This window comes from Sander lucioperca, chromosome 19 (assembly GCF_008315115.2).
Source record: "Sander lucioperca isolate FBNREF2018 chromosome 19, SLUC_FBN_1.2, whole genome shotgun sequence".
NCBI classification, from domain to species: domain Eukaryota; kingdom Metazoa; phylum Chordata; class Actinopteri; order Perciformes; family Percidae; genus Sander; species Sander lucioperca.
In genome coordinates this window covers 17,689,849-17,710,003 of record NC_050191.1, presented here as the reverse complement: position 1 = coordinate 17,710,003, position 20,155 = coordinate 17,689,849, and the positions used below count along the sequence as shown (strand labels likewise).

General features: G+C 40.2%; 1 protein-coding gene across 1 annotated transcript in view; it reads left to right on the top strand.

Moving 5' to 3' along the window:
• Positions 1 to 20,155, top strand: part of esrrgb (estrogen-related receptor gamma b) — a 39,439-nt gene that overhangs the window by 8,775 nt on the left and 10,509 nt on the right. Inside the window, exons 2-5 of the mRNA XM_031321947.2 lie at positions 1,134 to 1,549; positions 6,101 to 6,217; positions 15,961 to 16,071; positions 16,607 to 16,768. Of these exons, the coding sequence (XP_031177807.1) occupies positions 1,134 to 1,549; positions 6,101 to 6,217; positions 15,961 to 16,071; positions 16,607 to 16,768 (806 nt within the window). The remainder of the gene's footprint in view (positions 1 to 1,133; positions 1,550 to 6,100; positions 6,218 to 15,960; positions 16,072 to 16,606; positions 16,769 to 20,155) is intronic.

The following is a 20,155-nucleotide window of genomic DNA, read 5'->3' as shown; positions in this document are numbered from 1 at the left end:
CATTTTAAACCTCCCTTTTCTAAAATACAACTCCAGTTGTTATAGCAAAACATGCAGTTTCAAAGATTAGTCAAAGTTATATTTTATTTGTTGCAATGCAAGAAGTCCTCAAGAAACCTTTTGTTTTTGATCACATCTGATCATATTTGGTAATTATCTGGCAACAGTTGTGTTTTGTAAGTCTGTTGTGTGTACAGAAGTTACATTTTCCATTAACTCTGCCTTTTCCCAAACTTTATAATGAAGTTTGCCATCAGGGAACATAATCCCAAGTCAGTGCCTCTTCCTCAGCCTCTCCAACCTCTCACTTAAGTCCACCGTAACCGAGCACCATCCTTTGGCAAACTAACCGGGACTATTGATTGGGTCATGTATTACCCATGATCCTCCATATGCTGAGTGTAACACCTCTCTCTGTCCATTAACAGCCTTCTGAAGTTGCATTCATTCATTTACTTCTGGCAGCCGACCAATTGTGGGCATTGTTTGCAAGATGTATGGGGCATCTGTTGACATGGTTGTTAGTTACCATTTTGCCTGAGAGAAATAAGCTGCTGTAGTATATCACTTGGCATTCCAACACATAAATGGTTGTGCCGGTAACATAATCTGTCAAACTCAGACGGACTGTCGTGTTCCATCACAGCTGATGAATTTCTCGCAGAATGATCAGGAGATGAGGGAAGAAAGCAATGCTCAGTGCTTCTTGTAACACTTGTTAGTGGTGATCATTTCAGTGATACTGTAGTTTTCTAATGTATAAGTAAGTTTCACAAACGGTTCTTTGTGTCTCAGTTCTCTAGAAAATCAGTGCTTATTTGCATGTGAGGTAAACAGGCTCCATTTTCATATCGCTGATGTTTGAAAGCCCTATCCCTCCAGTATTTGTTTTACTTTAATTAAAAGATGGCATGATCCTGACTAGTTAAGAAAAATTAGGGAATTTTCTCCCACCTTTGGACTAACGGAGTCCTTAAAGAATTAAGAAGAATTTTTAAAGATGTCCGTTATTGGCCAAGAACAATGTTTCTTCTCAATGAATTAGCTCTGTTGCTCCCCAGTTTGTACTATATTTTCTGTAAATTCAGTTACCAAAATTGACCATAGCTCTCGCCTTGTGTGTGTTTATCCAGGTTGCTAACCAGAATGCCCTCTGAGGACCGACATCTATCCTCCAGCTGTGGTTCTTACGTCAAAACCGAGCCTTCCAGTCCATCCTCCTCACTAGTAGACACCGGCAGTCACCACAGTCCCAGCGGCAACTCTGACGCCAGCGGCTACATTAACGGCAGCAGCAGACACTCACACGCAATGGACTCCCCGCCAATGTTCAACCCAGGCATGCTTGGTGGTGGCGCCGCCGCCTGTCTACGCCGCTACGAGGAGTGCTCCGGCGTTGTGGCGGACGACTCGCCGATCAAGTGCGAGTACATGCTCAATGCCATTCCCAAGAGGCTGTGCCTGGTGTGTGGTGACATTGCTTCAGGGTACCACTACGGGGTGGCCTCCTGTGAGGCGTGCAAAGCCTTTTTCAAAAGGACGATACAAGGTATTTCCCACTTCTTCTTACAACTTTCACTGGCTCACCTGAGCTCATCTCCAATGTCTATACACTCCCAGTTAAACCTGAGAAAAATCATATTTTCTGTAATTTCCCAGGTGGTTGAATGTTCTGCTCAGAAAGTGTTAGCCCATTAACCAAGGTGTATTATAACACACGTGTCTATATTTTCATGATGATTCTAAATAGTTTTTACTATCTTTACCACCATTTGTGATTGCCAGGAAAACATATTGACCTGATGGGGAATCCATTGTTATGTGTTTCTCAGTGCTGGTATCCAACCGTCTGCTCTTATTGGACTCAAACAAGGTAGTGATTACGATCGTCTACAGCAGGCATTAGGCCCAGACTGTAAATCTGCTCTGGGTTGGGATTTTTAGATGCGTTTGCATGTGAATTGTACGCATGGCATCGACATTGCCATGTGTGAAAGCTGTTCCAGAATAATCACTTGGACAGAGAGGATATGCTGTGAACTGAGATGCAGAATTTTGAATTTTATTTGCAGGATTTGTTGTCTGTAGACATGGAACTAGACAGCAGGTTAGTGAGAAGATAAATTTGATTCGTCCAAAACCTTCTGAATTACTGGAGCAATACAAAACAGTTTAACATCTTCTTCATTTACCTATATAATTGTATTGGTAGTTGGCACAAAAAAACACAGTAGTGCATTACTGCAAACATAAGTTGAATGTGGCTGATTTATTAAACATAGCTGGTTACTTTCTCTCTGTAATCCCTTTTAATGTTTCACTGTCCCAACACACTTTACAGGTGTTATACCTTTCTGTTTCTGCTATTAGACAACACAAGTATAAAATAGTGACTTCAATTCATGTTGACCAAGTCTAACGTTATTACCCAGCCTGCTGCACAGATACTCCTGATACTCACTGGTTTGTACTTTTGCTAAAACAGAAATAAATGTCAAGGATAATAATATGATGTGTGTCCGTCTGTATTGATTTACAAAACAAGCAATAACTAAGAAAAGTGGAGACAACAAAAATGTGTCTTCTAATAAACATTGCTGCTAGATGTATGTGTTTATGAAAGGTTGACAGACAGCAGACAACATTTTCTTAAAGCCACTCACTGTCTTCTGGCGGATTTAAGCTACCTGATTAGCCTACTGGCTGAAGTCGGTGTGTTGAAGGGATTCATTCAACATGTTGCAATGTAAACATAATGCTGCTAAAAATGTATATACCAGTTAGACTGTAAAAGCTTTACTTTCTAGCTTATTTTGGTCAATTAAAGGCTGCATGTGTCTCAGTCCAACCAGCAAACCAGTGAAGGACTGTAAATAGTTTCCATGCATGACTTTGTGTGTTTTGCAGAGATCCCCCTCTCTTCTTCTTCTTCTTCTCACTCTCCTTCCTTGAGGACAGGCCCATAATGAACCTAATCTGTCCGTCATTCGTCCTGAGCCGCGGCACTTTCAGTCAATAACAATCAGTGTTGGGTGACTGTAATTAAGAACCAGGCATTTCATTGGGAGAAAGTCAAGAAAGGAGGGAGGGAGGTGCGGATCTGTTCTTTGCCCCCTGGCCCCTCCATCCCACACCCAACAGGGAGGAGATGGGGGGGCCAATTAGAAGCTGAGGCACGTGTTATCGGGGTAATAACAGTGGAAGGGGAGAGAGACGCTGAGAAGTCCTCCAAATAAAAGGCAGAGGGACAAGGGACAAGGGACGTGGTCATTCACTGAACAGAGAAGTCACTTTAATGGAATGGTAATCAGGAAGGGGGGTCCCGGCCTCGGTAAAGGAGGAGGACAAGGAGAGGTCCAGCTTGAGTGGAGATGAGTGCGTGGATAATAGCATGGCATAATCATATATCAAAATTTAGAGGGAAAATAAGAGAGGTTAAGGAAGGATATTAGAGTGGCTGAAATGTCCTTTGAGAAATAAAGGTGGACACAAGACCTGATTAACTAAGAGGGTATGCCGACAGTGAGCTTTTAGAGGCAGGCAATGTAAGACTATTGTGGACCCCTAATGCAACCCCCCCAACATACACACACAATGATGACACACACACACACACACACACACACACACACACAGGTTATTTTGGATCCATTCAGGTATAAAATGTTTCCTTTAATAATTATAAAATGATATATTGAATGTGACCTTATTGTCCCCAGAGGGCAACTCTGGTGCAGCATAAAAAAAATGATGTTTTTGTAAGAATAATGTTCATGAATAAAAAGACTATGAAAGAAGAAGAAGATAAACAAGGTGAAAAAAGAAGTATGATAATCTAAGTCGGCCCATTCACTATATTCTCTGTATATTAGACACTTAGGTAGTTTCTCTAGTGAGAGGTAAATTGAGATTTCGGGCTCGGATCATCATCATTTTTGCATCATTATTGACAGATGTACAGTAGTGTTTCACAACAACAGTAAAATGTGATGCATTGCTTTGTGGGATTGTCCATACCATGGACACTACTTTTGAAAATTTCACACGGAATTTGAACAAATGGTGGACATTAGATAAAGTGCACTATATAGTATATAGGGAGTGATTTAGGACAGAGCCTTAATCAGAGCCTTAATGTTGATGAACACTAGATATTAAAAATGTAGCATTTAATCTTTAGAAAATCATTTGTTTCTCCTTGGGAAGTTAATTGACAATGGCATTTCAAAGATTGATGTTCGTCAGTACACGTATTGCATTATTTTCTGCTAGTACAAAATAATACCCAAATTCCATTCTACATACTAATCGTAGACAGCATGTACTATATAGTGATTGTCTGTTTTTGCAGTACATTCATTTCTTGTCACAAAAGAATACTTTAGGCAAGATTAGGCAGCTTTATTTATATAGCACATTTCAAGAACAGGGTAATTCAAAGTGCTTTACATAACTTATTACTTATTACCGTCTTTGACCGAAAGCAATACCTGTGCCATCAGTCAAACTGTGACTATGAAATGCCGTTGCCAGTCAAACTTTACAAACAGAACGTTTAAAAAAAAATGAATACACATTTTTTGTTTTCCAACATCTCTCTTGTGTGCATCAGTTAGTGTACATCAACAGTACCCTAAAAAAAATCAAGTTTTCTTTTAGTATGCATACTTTTGTGTATAGGCTAGTTCATTTACATTTTTCACGTTTCCTGTGTGAACATAGTACATGTTTAAAACCTGTTTAGAATAAGTTGTAGTATTAATTTGAGACAAAGTCATTGAATTGTTGTATTTTAACTGCACAAACAGTATAATATGACAATTAGTATGAAGTACATGCTGTATACAATACGTTTGTAGTATAGAATTGGTACACACATGAGCACTGTACTGTATTTTCCCTATAACGCCTGTCAGTTTAAAAGACTTTACCCACCCTGAAACCAGCAGCAGCCTCTGCCAACATCATGGCATGGTGCCCCGGCCCCCTCACTGTGCATATGACCCTGCTGGCACCATCGATGCCAGAGATCCTGACAAATGTTGGCACCTTCCCTTTGACCAACAGGGGATTGTGTGTGTGTGTGTGTGTGTGTGTGTGTGTGTGTGTGTGTGTGTGTGTGTGTGTGTGTGTTTTGGGGGGCAGCTTTGGCAGGACTGCAACAGATAACACCTGGTTTGCTGTTTTTAGGTACCATTAATACATCTCTGGACTTAGGGGACATTGTTTAAACACTCAATCAAGGGATTCGGATACTTGGGATAGAGGATTTGTCATTGGATTCTTGGGGTCACGTCAACTTTTGAAGTGACATGTAATGATCCTTAAAAATAATTGTTAACCAAAACCTAGTGATAAAAACAGGCAGCGGTTACATGACAGCCGATTTAATATGTCTGCATTTCTGGCTTTTTTTGGACCCAATTGATTAAATTGCATACAAATTATTTCCATAGTGAGCCAACAAATATCAAGAAGGACTTGAATAATACATTGAGTTTTGCTGCATGATATGGAAGCCTTAGATTGGCGAGTCTAACAACAGCTCTTGGTTTTTACCGGAGAGCATTATGCAGAGCGCTCAGCTGCGCGCCTGTCTCTTAACCCCTGTGTTGTTGAGGGAGGGCAGCTTCCCCATCATCCTTTAGGTGAAGAAGGATGGACTGGAAGGGGTCGGGTGAGCGTTGCAGAGAGGACGCTCTGCATTAATGAAGCCAATTTATCTGTGAATCAAAATGGGGGTGGGACTCCAGGGCGGGGAGGTGCTTTTTACATGTCCCATCAAACTGCCACTAAACCCTCCTCTCCTTCAGGAGCGTCACACGGGGTCACCTTGGTACAGGTGTGTGTGTGTGTGTGTGTGTGTGTGTGTGTGTGTGTGTGTGTGTGTGTGTGTGTGTGTGTGTGTGTGTGTGTGTGTGTGTGTGTGTGTGTGTGTGTGTGTGTGTGTGTGTGTGTGTGTGTGTGTGTTGTCTTTAACTGTCATTCTGTGCCTGTTCTTTACTCTTTCTGATTTGGTCTCCTTTTCTATGAAAATATTCTAAAACAAATTCCTCCTAATTGCTGATTAATGACATCATGTTTGTCTAATCTTCTATAGGGAATATTGAATACAGCTGTCCAGCCACCAATGAATGTGAGATCACCAAAAGGAGACGCAAGTCGTGCCAGGCGTGCCGCTTCATGAAATGTCTTAAAGTTGGCATGTTAAAAGAAGGTGAGTACTGATTTTATTACCTGGTCATTTTTTGTGTTCTTCTTCTTACTTAATTCTACTTCAGATATAATTTAAGAGATATAGGGCTGAAACAGATCATGGACGTATCAATCAACAGAAATGCAGTCTACAACCTAATATCGAACATTGACCAAAAATCTGGTTCCATCTTCTCAAATGTGAAGTATTGTTGCTGTTCTCTGTTATATCATTCAAACAAGAACAATTGCCTGCACCCTGAATAAATGGGAAGCATTCTTTCCCTAATTTGTGACACTTTAAATTAATCAATAATTAAAATAATTGTTAGCTGCAGCCCTGGTGAGATTTTAAACAGGACTTATTGGTCTCAACTATTTAAGAAAATTATGATAAAAGTAGCATTGAAAAGGCAAAATAAATATTGTTTTTAAACGGAAATCTTACTGCCATTCTTCTGATTTCTGTTTTGTATTATAGTTATAGTAGAATTAAGCTGTCCTATATGGGACCAAAAGCCTTATGATCAGCCATATTATAATATATATATATTTTAATAAACCTATTAGATGCCATTGAGATTTTGTGACCAAACTTAAAACAAGTGTTTTTAGCTCATGAAGAGTTGATCAATGACATATGAATATGAAAAGCTTATTGTTTAGGGTTATAAAGTGGATTGCTGAGCTTTGGGAGTAAATATCAAAATGTTGAACATAGACAGTTGATCGTGACTGTAACACAGTCTGACAGTCTTACTGGGGGCTAGAAGAAGGGTCAGTGATATTGTGAGATATTAAAGCCAGCTTTGTCCTCCGGGAGACACCAGTGACATCACCCACAAGCCTTGCTTACCTCTCCTCACACTGTTGAGCCTCTCTGCGTTTAACTCAGACGGGTAGGAAAGAAACTGCTGAGTTGGATGTTCAAGACTGACTGAGAAGTGTAACAGTACTCTTGAAAAGCACAGGCTGTTCTCCTAAGACTTCCCTCTCCCCTGGGCTCTGGGTGTCTCTCTCCCTCAGCCTCTCTCTCCCTCTCTGTCTGTCTGTCTCCCTTCCTCTCTCTGGCCTGGCATATTGATCCGTTAAATGCTTTCCGAACATCCCACCTCACTTCCTGCATGTGTTGTTTCTCCTCCAGTGAGCGACCTTTGGGAGTACAGAGGGAAAATCTAACCGAAAGATTTTTCTTTTTTTCAAAGGAAAGAGGGTTGTTATGTGTTTGTTTTTTTGCATTTGTTTGTTTAGCTAGAAGAGCTATTCCACCCTGATGCATAGAGTCTAGCTCTTAGTTATGCTTTTGTAGAGAGTATTATAATACCTAATGCTGAATTGGGACTTCACTGTACACCTTTTTGGACAGATTTTTTGGACAGATATATATATATATATATATATGCCGTGTGAAAGCATGGGAGAATTATGTATAATTTATTTGTTGAATTTCATGCCATGTATTTCACTGGCACACTTTTACTCCCTTGGGTTTTAGTTACTTTAGATCAGGGGTTTCCAAACTGTGAGGTGCCGAGGGAGATACGGAGGCAGAGATACTGTGTGAGGTGAAAAACAACGGAAGGTTAGTTAATATAGTTTGATTTGGCCCGCTTGCAGGAGCAGCAGCAGTGGCTGTAACACATAACTCATGGAATTGTTTGAGGTACTTTAAAACCCTTAGTGCACAATCAACTTTAAAAATGTATAGAAAAATTATAGAAAAAAGGCACTCTGTATAAAAAACTTGTGGGAGAATTATCATGTTTTTCAAGTTTTCTTCAGTATCAAAGTAACGCAGTGATCTTACATCTATGGGTACATTGTGGGACAGGGGGACGGGCATGATTGTCTCCATCAGTGTTGTAATGTAACGAAGTACAAATACTTTGTTACTGTACTTAAGTAGAATTTTCACGTATCTGTAATTTACTTCGTTATTTATATTATTGGTAACTTTCACTTTCACTCCACTACATTTCCCCTCAGCGTCTTCGTTACTCGTTACTAACAAGAAATGTTTTCATACGTTGGAGTGAACAAAAACTTAAAATTCTGTTTTTGTCTTTGTTGATGTCAGACTTTGAGTTTGATGTTTAAGAAAGTGTGGAAACCCTGAATGTTATGCTTTACTGTAAGGAAGCCACAATAGAGTTCATTATCAAAGTTTTTCTGTACTTAATAGTTAAGTACATTTTATTTCAGAAAATTACTTTTGATACTCAAGTACAGTAAATATCAGATACTTTAAGACTTTTACTCAAGTAATATTCTAAAAGTTGACTTTAACTTCTACCAAAGTCATTTTCTGGTAAGATACTTGTAGTTTTACTCAAGTATTGCTTTCAAATACTTTATACGGGACTGGTCTCCATCCACCAAACCAACACTTAGAATTTAGTTGACAAATGATAGCTTCAGATTAGTGTCTATGTTTTTTAATACTTATTCAACAGAACATTATTTGAGCTCTGATATTATTAACATCCCTTCACAGTGTTAGGACCAGCATGAAACTCCACTAAGTACAACATTATATCCCAGTTTTAAGACAGATTACACCATGTTAAGTTCAGAGTTCAGTCCACTGCCATCTACACTGATTGTATAATATATATCCTAATGTTAAAAGGAGCGTTCAAAAAAATCTGTTTATAGACTCAACAGTCATCATTTCCTAAAATAAACCATGGTCATACCATTTTGTTGTGTTCTGCCAGCACCAAACACAACTCATAATAGAAGCTAGGAGCAGTTAACTGCAATCTGTTCTGGTAACACAAGATTGTATGTCAGGCTCTTGGTTCACTGCCACTAATACAACTTCACTATGTATGCTGTGTTTGTTCATCTCAGAATGAAGGATCATTCATTTTATTGCCATTAACACACTATTTATACATGCGCCCACTCTTGATGTCTTCATCCCGGCCCAAATATCTCACGCTGAGGCATTGACTCTCGGCCAGAAAAAACAAAGTTGCTTCAGAAATAAAGCTGAAACTATTAGCGCATGCTTAGAGGAAAACGGTGGGGTATTGTCTGTGGCGGGCCGAGCTAAGCCGTTGATGTGGACAGTCGGTGTGTGTGTGTGTGTGTGTGTGTGTGTGTGTGTGTGTGTGTGAGAGAGGGGGAATCTGTAGCCTCCACTGCCTGCTGCTCCTGAGACGTGGCATCACAGCCACCGCGACATGTGGCACAGTAGGTTATTCTCTGAAAGTGATGGCATTCAATTAAAACATTTAATCGTAGCATAGTGCCACACAGCCTCTTACAGACATGGGGGGGCTTTGATCATGGAATCAGTGGGGGACAGCGGCTTGCCCTACTTCATGTAATGAGATCACCATGTAACGAGTGGCACAGGGCTGGTCATGGAAAAGGAATAATCACAAATATGAATGCAGGATTCATGTAAGAAACAAACTAGTCTTAAGAGATCTGCATTACATGATCGCCACATGTTGCATTGCAAACCCCTTAAAATTGTCTATTTTACAGCTATTGGCATACCATACTATTATACTATATAAATTATAAGTATTATTAAGTATTATTTACTATATATTGGCATACTATTGACCAAAATGTTATCATGTTAGAGTTATTACCTCATGAATTCGTATTACCAATGCTCACATTACAATCTTCCCATGCTCACAACATCCCAAAGTTATGTTTTAACTAGTTACAGTGCGGCAATATCCTAAGAACTGCTTTGCACTGCAGAAGATGTTGAAAGAACTTATGTGACCAGTCATTCTAAAAGTGTCTAATATTTCCACCAGGACCCTCCTAAGCTCCGCTCTAAGCATGCCATCCCGAATTATAAAGTGCCAGCTGCCACAGTTATACACCAGCACCGTTGGTGGGCAGGGGAAACCCCTCCTCCCTGTAACACCTGCCGCTAATCAGCCGACTTCAGTTCTCAAGCCCAGTTTGGTGGCTTCAGGTGTGTTTGGAGTCCACTGTCGGTCAAAACAAATCACCTGTTTCGTAAGCAGTAGGGGAAGCAAAATGAGCCAGTGAATTAGTGATTTAGTGATGAGGGGTTAACCATTATGTATTGTATGATGCATGTTCTCTGTGTGGGTGCACATTACGTGAGTTTGGATATGAGTAAGCCGTTTTTGTGACAAGAAATGAATTAATCATCTTGTGTGTGAGAGAAAGAAATCAAAGAGACTCTTGGAAAAAAATATTGTAGATGCCAGGCTTCTTTCCAGATCCGGCTTTACTGCTGTGCCTCTGCAGAGCGCCTGGATGAGCTGCGTGGAAGGTAGCTGCAGGCGTCTGTTTGAGGAAACCAGCCTAGCTCAGTGACCCCTTAAATGTCCAGCTGAGGCTGATAAAAGGTCACAGGTCCAATGGAAAAATTCTCACGTAATTACAACTCGCGGAAGGTATGGTGTCAGTCACTACTGCCAGGAGTCACTGCCTGCAGCTTATAGCAGGACTAATAACCCTTTAGCATTACTGTATAATGTTAAATTATGAAAGAATTTTCTGGAATTAATTTGATTTTTCTTTTTTACTTTGTGTGTTGAGTCACTCCTGGTATTTTCTTGTGAAGATGGAAGGTTTATTTTTAAACTTTTTGTTTTAGTGCTGCAACAAATTCTTCGTAATCTAAGAAATCACATCATCATGTTAGCAAGTTAGGATGTTTAAAAAGTATGTCCTATTGAAATAGAAGTGTACAACCCTGGTAGGTTTACAGAATTTCTGCCATGAATGAACATTTTAACGATTTCAATAAAAGACACTTGAGCCTTTGTTCTTCTGAAGTCCATGCTTTCCGTGTTAGCTCGGCGTTTCTGTGGTGTATTCTTTGCTTGTGGGGATTTTCTGACACCACGGTACAGTAACGTGGTGGATAAATACAAGCTGCCAGACTATTTTGGCAACCTACACCGCTGTCTCGCCCTCGCCCGACCACAGATAGGGATCAGCAGTCTTTCCTGAGCGAACGTGGCTACCGGGATAACGTTACAGCCTTATTTTCCTCCAGCCACATACACAAAAGATTAGTAAAGCCATATCCAATATCACAGACTGTCAGGTCCCTTTTCCAATCAATAGGCTTAGATCAGAAACCAAGCTATACACTAAGATTACATCATCAAAATAAAGATATAGCAAAAATCTATACTGTATGGGTGCCTTTAAAGTCTTAGCCGATACATCTGCACAGCATACAAAACCAGATTCAGTTTCACCTGTGTTGCTCTACGTCTGTCTATTGAAGGCAGTTAAACTGTAAAGACAAAATGGCCTCTGACCCCTTGCCACTTGAATTTGTCTTGTACGGCAAACTTGTCTATCTAACAGGCCATGTGTGGGGCCTTGTTTGCTTTTTAGGGTGTCAGAGTAGCTGGCAGACTGCAGCTGAGAGTCAGCGCCCACCCAGAGGCTCCGCACTGGCCTGTCCTCACTGTCTGGCAGGTGATAGATCAGACACGGAGGCTAACACGTGTTCCTCTGAAGAAGGGGATTTAGCGAAGCGCTGACCTCTTTACAACCCTCCGATACACACACTCGACTCTCAGCACACACATTCATGTACGCACATGCCAAATGTATATCACCCTTGACAAGTGACATGGGATTGGACCTTGAGGTCCATGTTTCCTCTTGGCACCCTTCTCTCTCTATGTTCTTTTTCTTTTACCCACTCCAACACACAGCAATTTGTGCAAACACCAGAGACCGAACGCCTGCTACACCAACACATCGGAGATCCTGAATCGACCCGGCCATCTCCAGCCACGCAGATGTTTTCAATTACAGGCACATTTGTGGTCAGCGCGGCTCTGTAATACACAGTAATACCCCTTGCAGACACGCCGGCTCAGATTTATAAAAAGTGTAAAACATGATAAAGAGAGCGATGCCAGTGCACGGTTATGGGAAAACAACTCCTGTTTTGTCTTGTCAGCCCATTGGGGTTTAGAGCAGGTGGGACGCTATCCTGATACACCCCCTCCTCCTCCCCTTGTCCTGTGCCCATTTTCCTCTATCCTCCCTCTCTCTCTACAATCAAACAAAAGCTGTCCGATGTCTTTAGCTTTTCACAGGCTCGCAGACTCGACCCTCAGAAGTAGCTCTGGAAGGCCAAGGTCCATATGCCCTGTAAAGGGTAAGCGACTGTGTAGGAGGGGGCGCACGCTGCATCCCTCTGATTTTTCCCAGCTAAAATAGGGAGCTCGTAATCTCCCTTTGGCAGTGTTAGCCAGCCAGCCAATTCTGACACATTCTCTAGAAAGAAGTGCCTCCGACAGGTGAGCGGCTGAAAATAGTGCATGAGATAACATAAACATAACACACACACACACACACACACACACACACACACACAAGCACATGTTCATTTAGGAACGCACAAGCTTGATACACTCTGTATAAACCAAACACACATTTGTGTGATGAAATCTGTTCTCTATAGACCTTCATAATATGAACAAATGTCACAAAGATATACTTTGTGATAGTTTTTGTTTGGGACTTTTTCTCAGTTTTTATTTTTTTTATTTTAGGAGCAGCATTATTCACTTAATTTCTATCATTTCTATCCATGTTTGATTTGTTCTGTATTTTTCTAGGGTCATTAATACAGTGTGCAGGCCTGTAGCCATTGAGGACACTGAAGTCATGCTGCCTGTACTTTGTGAGGGAGTTACATGCTATATTTTAACAAAAAGTTACATATGGTGTGTATCACATATGGTGATTATAGTATCTTTAGACTCAACAACCAGAAGATAAATAAATAACGGATTCATTATTTCCACACCAGAATGTTGTTCCTGGCAGCATAGAGAAGGCACACTTAGACCATGTTGGGTCTTTTTTTAATGAGATTTACAGAAAATGTGATTACATTTAACAGAAAAAAATAAAGTTATTATTATTAAATTAAAATTTAACAATTACGATTTAGTGACTTTTTTTAGTGTTTGTGTTGGTGGAATTTAAGTATACCTAAAATCATCGCTATAAACCTAGCTGTATGATTTTATAATTGTTTTTTTTTATGTAGACATAAAATCTGAAAAGAATAGGAATCAAAATAAAGAATAAATAGCCTATTAAACACATTAAAAGAATGAAATTAATCCACATGACACAAACACACGCACAGCGGCCGCCACATAAAGGAAAACAAAGCCGCTTCTATTGGGAATGTGCTTTAAGGCTGCACAAGTCAATAAAGATATTGAATGTGAAAGGGAAGCTGGCGTCAGGTGGCCATAAAGATTGCTCCTATGCAAACATGCATCATCGTCTTTCCCCACTCATGTACACACACGCAGAACAAGAATGGACTGTCAGCTAGTATCTTTGTGCCTTAGGCCGTCTCAGTTATAAGCATACTGTACTGTATGATCTTACCAAGCTCATAACATTCAGCACACAGACTTCTACCCCTGCATCCATACTTTGGCTGCCACACGTTAGGGCTAGCAACCGTAAAAAATGGATCTGGATGCTTTAAAGATGAACTGTTGCCCCCATGTCCCAGGCTCTCTCACTACCAAAACACAAGCTCTCCTCTGGACCCGATTTGTCTTGAAGCATGCTGGCTGGTGTGGTTTTGGGCCTGAGGTGTGGAATGTGGTGCTGACGATGACACAAACCCCCACCCGCCCACCCCCAGCCCTCCACAAGGGGCCTCATCCAGCTGTCTTGTTGTGGTCAGATTCTCAGTACTGTGCCCTATCACATGGGGAGGAGATAATCCCGCACTGGTCGGATCAGGCGCTCGCTGGGACAGGAAGGGCTGTCAGGGAGGGAGATGTACACCCGATGCTGAAAGGGAGAGAAAAAAAAAAGACAGACAGACAGGAAAGTGAGAGAAAGAAAAACAGAGATCTTGCAGAAAACTGATACATTCAGCCAAAAACAGCAGCTTGTTCTGTCTTATGACCCTGCCATTCTTAAACATTATCTAACCCTTTTTTTCCTCTCTGTTATTCTCTCTGCCCTTCTGCCTTGGGTCTCTGCCGTTTGCAGCGCCGCTAAGCTGTAAACTGAAACTGGTTAGCGCTGAGCTCTTAATTCTTGTCAGCGTCTATTAATTATGGGCCAGTTGGATGTTCCAGTTCAAACAGCCCCCGCGGATCTTGGAATTCTAACTCCGGCTGTTTGGTCACTTGTCGCTTGTCACAGCCACATGACCCTGCAGCCTGCAGCAGGGAAAACAGTGTGTGTGTGCGTGTGTGTGTGTGTGTGTGTGTGTGTGTGTGTGTGTGTGTGTGTGTGTGTGCGTGCGTGCATGCGTGCGTGCGGGCTGTGTGTGTGTGTGTGTGTGTGTGTGTGTGTGTGTGTGTGTGCATGCATGTGAAGATGGTGGTAGATGTCAGGGACAAAAGCAGCAACAATTTGCTGTCAGTTAGTCTGACAAGTGTATGCCAATTTAGGGTATACACCTGCTTGATACGTTTTTGCATTACACAAGCTTACTGTTGTGAAAGCCTTTACTAACTGCATGTCCCTTTATTAGGCCTGTGTGTGTGTCATTAAATAGAGAGAAGCTATTGAATTGATTTAATATCTGGAGTACATGTGTACAGTTTCCTGAAGCACAATTTATAATTTTAAATTTACCTTAACCAAGAGTAATGGTAGAAACAACTACTAAAGCTCCATCTATCGCAAACCCAGTTCCAAGCTGCCTAACTGACTAATTAAAACCGCATCCACATGTGTTCAAAGAACAAGAAGTCTGTTTGCAAGCCTTATTGATTACTTTAAGGCGTACAAATGGAAAGCTGTGTTAGGAGAGGGACTCTCGATTTAGCTTCAATCTGCCAGGCATAAAATGATCTCACTGTGTTTGCTGGGAAGAATCAGCTCCCTCTGGGCACGGTGGGTAATTAGGTTAGTGGATAGTCGGTGTCAGGAAATTGAAAGACCATCCTAATCGGATTCTTTTGTTTCCAGGGGAATCAAAGAAATGTATACGAGTCACTGGGAAATCTCACACGACTCAATTCCACTTGACCATGTAAAATCTGTTTGCTCTCCCTCAATGCTCAAACAACTTTTAATACAAGGGTGTAAATCCAGCACATACGGTGCATCTGATGTAGCCTGTGTCCTTTGAGATGGCTTTCAAGATAATCCCTGATATGTCAGTTTGTATACTAACTAGATACTTACACTCTTCCATCTGCAACAAGGAGGTATTGAACTCTTTCAGTTAAAAGGTTGAAAAGAAAAGACAAAAACAGTAGTCCCAGTTACAGTATATGCATATATAATTACTTACTTACATACAGGATTATACCACAAGTAGATCCGACCAGACAATCCGATTGGTCACTAGACATTTAGAACATGCTCAAATCAGCATGACAGCACACCCAGAGCCATTTGAGCACACCTGGCGCATCACTTAAAATATCACTCTGCCATTTCTGTCAACACTACGGAGTTGAATTAAAAAACTGTTTAAAAATATTTGTATTCATGTAATAAATGAAAGCACCTCGGTCCTAGACGCATCACTGCCGTGCCAATAATGACGTTAAATCGAACCCTTTCGTTTAATATTGCTTAAATAAAATACTACTAAAGGCTTCCTTAACGTGCTATAACTAGAAAAACAGCTGTATATGATACTGAAGAAATACTCCTCAGTTTTATAATGAATGTAAAAAATGACTCAGCAATATACAGTATATGCAAATAGTCTTTTATCATGTTAAAAGCTTTAACATTTCTTTGGTGTAGCTGCCATTTATACATGTGTAATATTTTTTGCAGGTGTACGTCTGGACCGGGTGAGAGGGGGGAGACAGAAGTACAAACGGAGGTTGGACGCGGAAAACAGCGCCTACCTCGGCCTCGGCATCCCTCCTCCAGCTAAAAAGCCATGTGAGTCACAGTTTTTTTGTTGTTTTTTTTCTCTCTCACTTAGCTGAGTGCTGAGTGTTAATGTTAAAGGAGGCACCTTAACATTACATTTATTTTTATATCAAAGCAGCCATTTCAAAACTTGGGGCATTTATAGAAATGTTGGGACTTGGAGTAGTGCTATTAGAAATATATTCATTTTACAATTTACATTCACAATTTTTGTACATTGGATTTCACTGTCGGGGGAAACAATTTGAACTGTGTTCAGATGTGCTATAGTCTGATTCATGACCCGGCCAACCTCAACCTGCCACTTTTTTGACTTCACCATATATTATGACATTATGACACAAGACTATATTTTGAATTAACACTTTTGCTATGTATTATTTATTCATTTATTTGTTGTGTCATTTCTGTGCCCCAGTGTAATCCAGCCTACATTCCTGTTATTTTCTTCTTTTTTTAACTGTATATGCTGTCGCCTAAAATTGTTTCACAATCCATCTCTCATTTCTCTCTCCATCTCTGCGTCCGTCCTCCCCTCTTTCAGTGACGAAGATCGTTTCCCATCTGTTGGTAGTGGAGCCAGAGAAAATCTATGCCATGCCTGACCCCACCATGCCCGACGGAGACATCAAGGCCCTGACCACGCTGTGCGACTTGGCCGACCGCGAACTGGTGGTCATCATCGGCTGGGCAAAACATATCCCAGGTAGAGAGACATGACTGCTAATGGATGAATGTGTTGTCTGGGATATGGTTTTCAGATTCTTTTCATTTCTTAATATAACAATTTTAAGCACTTCATATTTACTTTTTTTCCTGTGTTTTGCCAAAAATAGATTAAAAACAAAATACAATCATGTATTTTTTTAAATATATATATATATATATATATATATATATATATATATATATATATATATATATATATATAATATAGACAAAATTACTGTATGATATAAGAAATAGAACTATGATTATCTGACCAGCTGTTTTGGTTCATGAAATTTAAAAACATGTATTGTAGTGTATAAGGTAGTGTGAGCTGTTGACAATGAAGTAGCCCACATTTGTACTTTTATTTGCTGGAACGATACAGTATAAGCTTACTGAAGTAGTTTACTGACTGTTGCACATACATTACCCCCCACACACACGCGCACACACACACACACACACACACACACACACACTCACTCATACACACACACACACACACTCACTCATACACACACACACAGACACACACAAATACACACACACACACATTCACTCACAAATACACACAGACACGCACACACAGACACACAAAAACACATATACACACACACACACAGACACACAGGATAATTAACATCTGCTACTCATCTGCACCTTAGGGAGAAGCTAGTCCCATATTCTAAAATCTAATCAATAAAGAGCAGCTGAAACCTTTGATTTGACTGGGTAGGGTGGGAGAGTCTGGAAGGGGTCCACCCCTATGTCAATGTATTCCATTTCAATCCCAGACTTAAAGAAAGCAATCCTCTTACTTACTTAAGGAGACACAGTAAAATTGATTTATTTAGGGGAATACTGATGGATTTACCTGCTCCTTGTTGACAGATTCTTAAATAAGACTTGTTATGCAAATGTTCTCTTTTTATCTCAGTTGAAACATACACTTTGGGCCTCCGTATGTTTAAAAGAAGCACAGGTTAGACTCGAAGTAGATACATCTCATTGATCCAGTCAAGTATAGTTTGTGCAATATTGCACATGTGGCCAATTCATCACTTTTATATTGCAATTTAGTGCTGCAGGACACACGTTTCATCATCAATTAACTGCTAATTATTTTCTCAATCAATTCCCATCACAATTTTAGAGTACAAAGTAACATCTTCAAATGCCTTGGTTTTGTCCCACCAACAGTACAAAACCCAAAGATATTTCATTGATAATGATATCAATATGGTATGATAATCAATGTGTTGATACCAAACCTGTCCTGGGAACCTCAGAGGATTGACTTTACAAAGACACAGGGGAGCTGTTTGGCTTTGGAGGGACGCTGGGGTCCAAGGCAAGGGTGCTGTCTCACCACGGCAAGATGCTTTAACAGGGACAAAAGGAAGTCTTTTCTCTTTTTCATCAAACATCTTGACACATCTTTTTTTTAACTGGCTTTTAAAAAAAATCTAATTCAGGTCTATTTTTCAGAGAGAGATCCCAAATCCAATTCTTTAACAACGTCATAGCTACAGGCGAGCAGAAATTAATTCAAGAAATCTGCCGTTGTATTTTTGGACCTCAATTTCTGTTCCATTTTCTATGTATAACTATTGATCTTGTATGCTATGTAGATCTAAATCTAGACCTGACAGAGTTATTAAAGGGGCATGCGACACTCTTGGGACATTTTACCCGGGGCCACCAGGTCAGAGTGTCGCCAAGTAACGATTAAGACAAAAGGGGTCCCTACAGTTTAACAGTCCACTCCCATCATTACACTCATAGCCCACTGTGCAAATGGCCTTAACGATGAGGTAATAAGAGTCATTACTGCAGATCGCTCCATTAATGTAAAAGTCCTTCAACATCCAGATGTGGAGACCTGGGAGGAAACATGCCACGTTAAATAGGTTTTCTGTTACATGTTGTCATTTTGAAGGCTTGCTTATTTGTGAATTTGAAAAGCCGGGCTAAAGGCAACTTATTATGATGTGATTTAATGTGCACAAGTTTACTTTAAATATGAAAGCAAATATATGCACCAAATAAAAAACATGTTTGAGAGGAAGGCTGTAAGTCATCACAAGGCAGCCATTGATTGGATGTTGCAAACACTGTCGTGAAAATGGAAACAGAATAGCAGCAGGAGGTCAGAGGTGACCACTAATTTGTGCAGCTGTTAACACACACACACACACACCATCATGTTAGTGCACACAACATGTGTAGATGTGTATTCCAGGCAACAGCATTCAGCGCCCTTTGGTATTTAGTGTTCATTCAGTTTAGCATTGCTTTCTTCCTCTTTCCTCTCTTTTTCTCTGCCACTCACACACACAGACTCTCTCTACCATCATATCTTTCACACACACTCTGTGGCTTCCTTGTTCGCGTGTTCCCCTGGCTCTCCCCCTCCTACTCTTCCTGCTCATATAGGGCCCTCTAGTCTCATTATTACCTCTGTCTTTTTATTAGGCCCATTAGGGCTCTTAGGAGGCCTGTAATGATACTAAATGAATAGAGAGTGAACTGCTGTCTGTTTTAGACCTAGCTCTCAATGACAGCTTCAAGCTTCACTGCCAACCACTCAGTATCTTCATTGTACTGAATAGGGATTCAATTACTTATCTGATCTGTACCTGTACTGTACTGTTGCATAGCCATAGCTCTCTTCTTTTGTGCAAACAATCACTAATATCCCACGGTATGCTGAGGATTGGTACCTTATAGAAATAGACGCATGATATACTGTTAAATCATATGGTACAGTGATTTAGTATGACCTGTAACATCATAGGCTGTTACATGTAGATTTACAGTCCTAGTAAGTAGAATTAAATCCCAAATTTGATTCACCATCACTTAATTCAGTGTTACAAAGACAAACAATAACAACCATTTGGTTATTAAGGTTGGGGGAAGATCGTGACTTTGGTCAAATGATAATAAAGTAAACACATCGTGCTTCATGCTTTAAGTTAATTTTTTCAATATTTAAGCAAGACCACAATATTTCCCTTACGACTTATGAGTGACTGAACATAATAATAATAATAATAATAATAATGATAAAAAGTGTTATCCTGCATTAGTTGCCATAGGAGTGATAGCTTTTTGCAACCTGGCAAATACGTAAATTAACATTTACTCATTAGATTGATAGAATGTAATCAAAGTGACAAAACTTTTATTTTATTATTTTCGAAATGTGCTGTTGCAAATAAGTATATGAATGTAATTTATAGAAAGACTCGGTTTAACTGTATAACAAACATCATCCCATTGAAATGCATTTCTGTAAAAAAAAAAAAAAAAAGAAAATCTACGGGCTCTGTCACAATGAAACAGCCAACTAGACAGCTAAAGCAAGAGAGCTATTGAG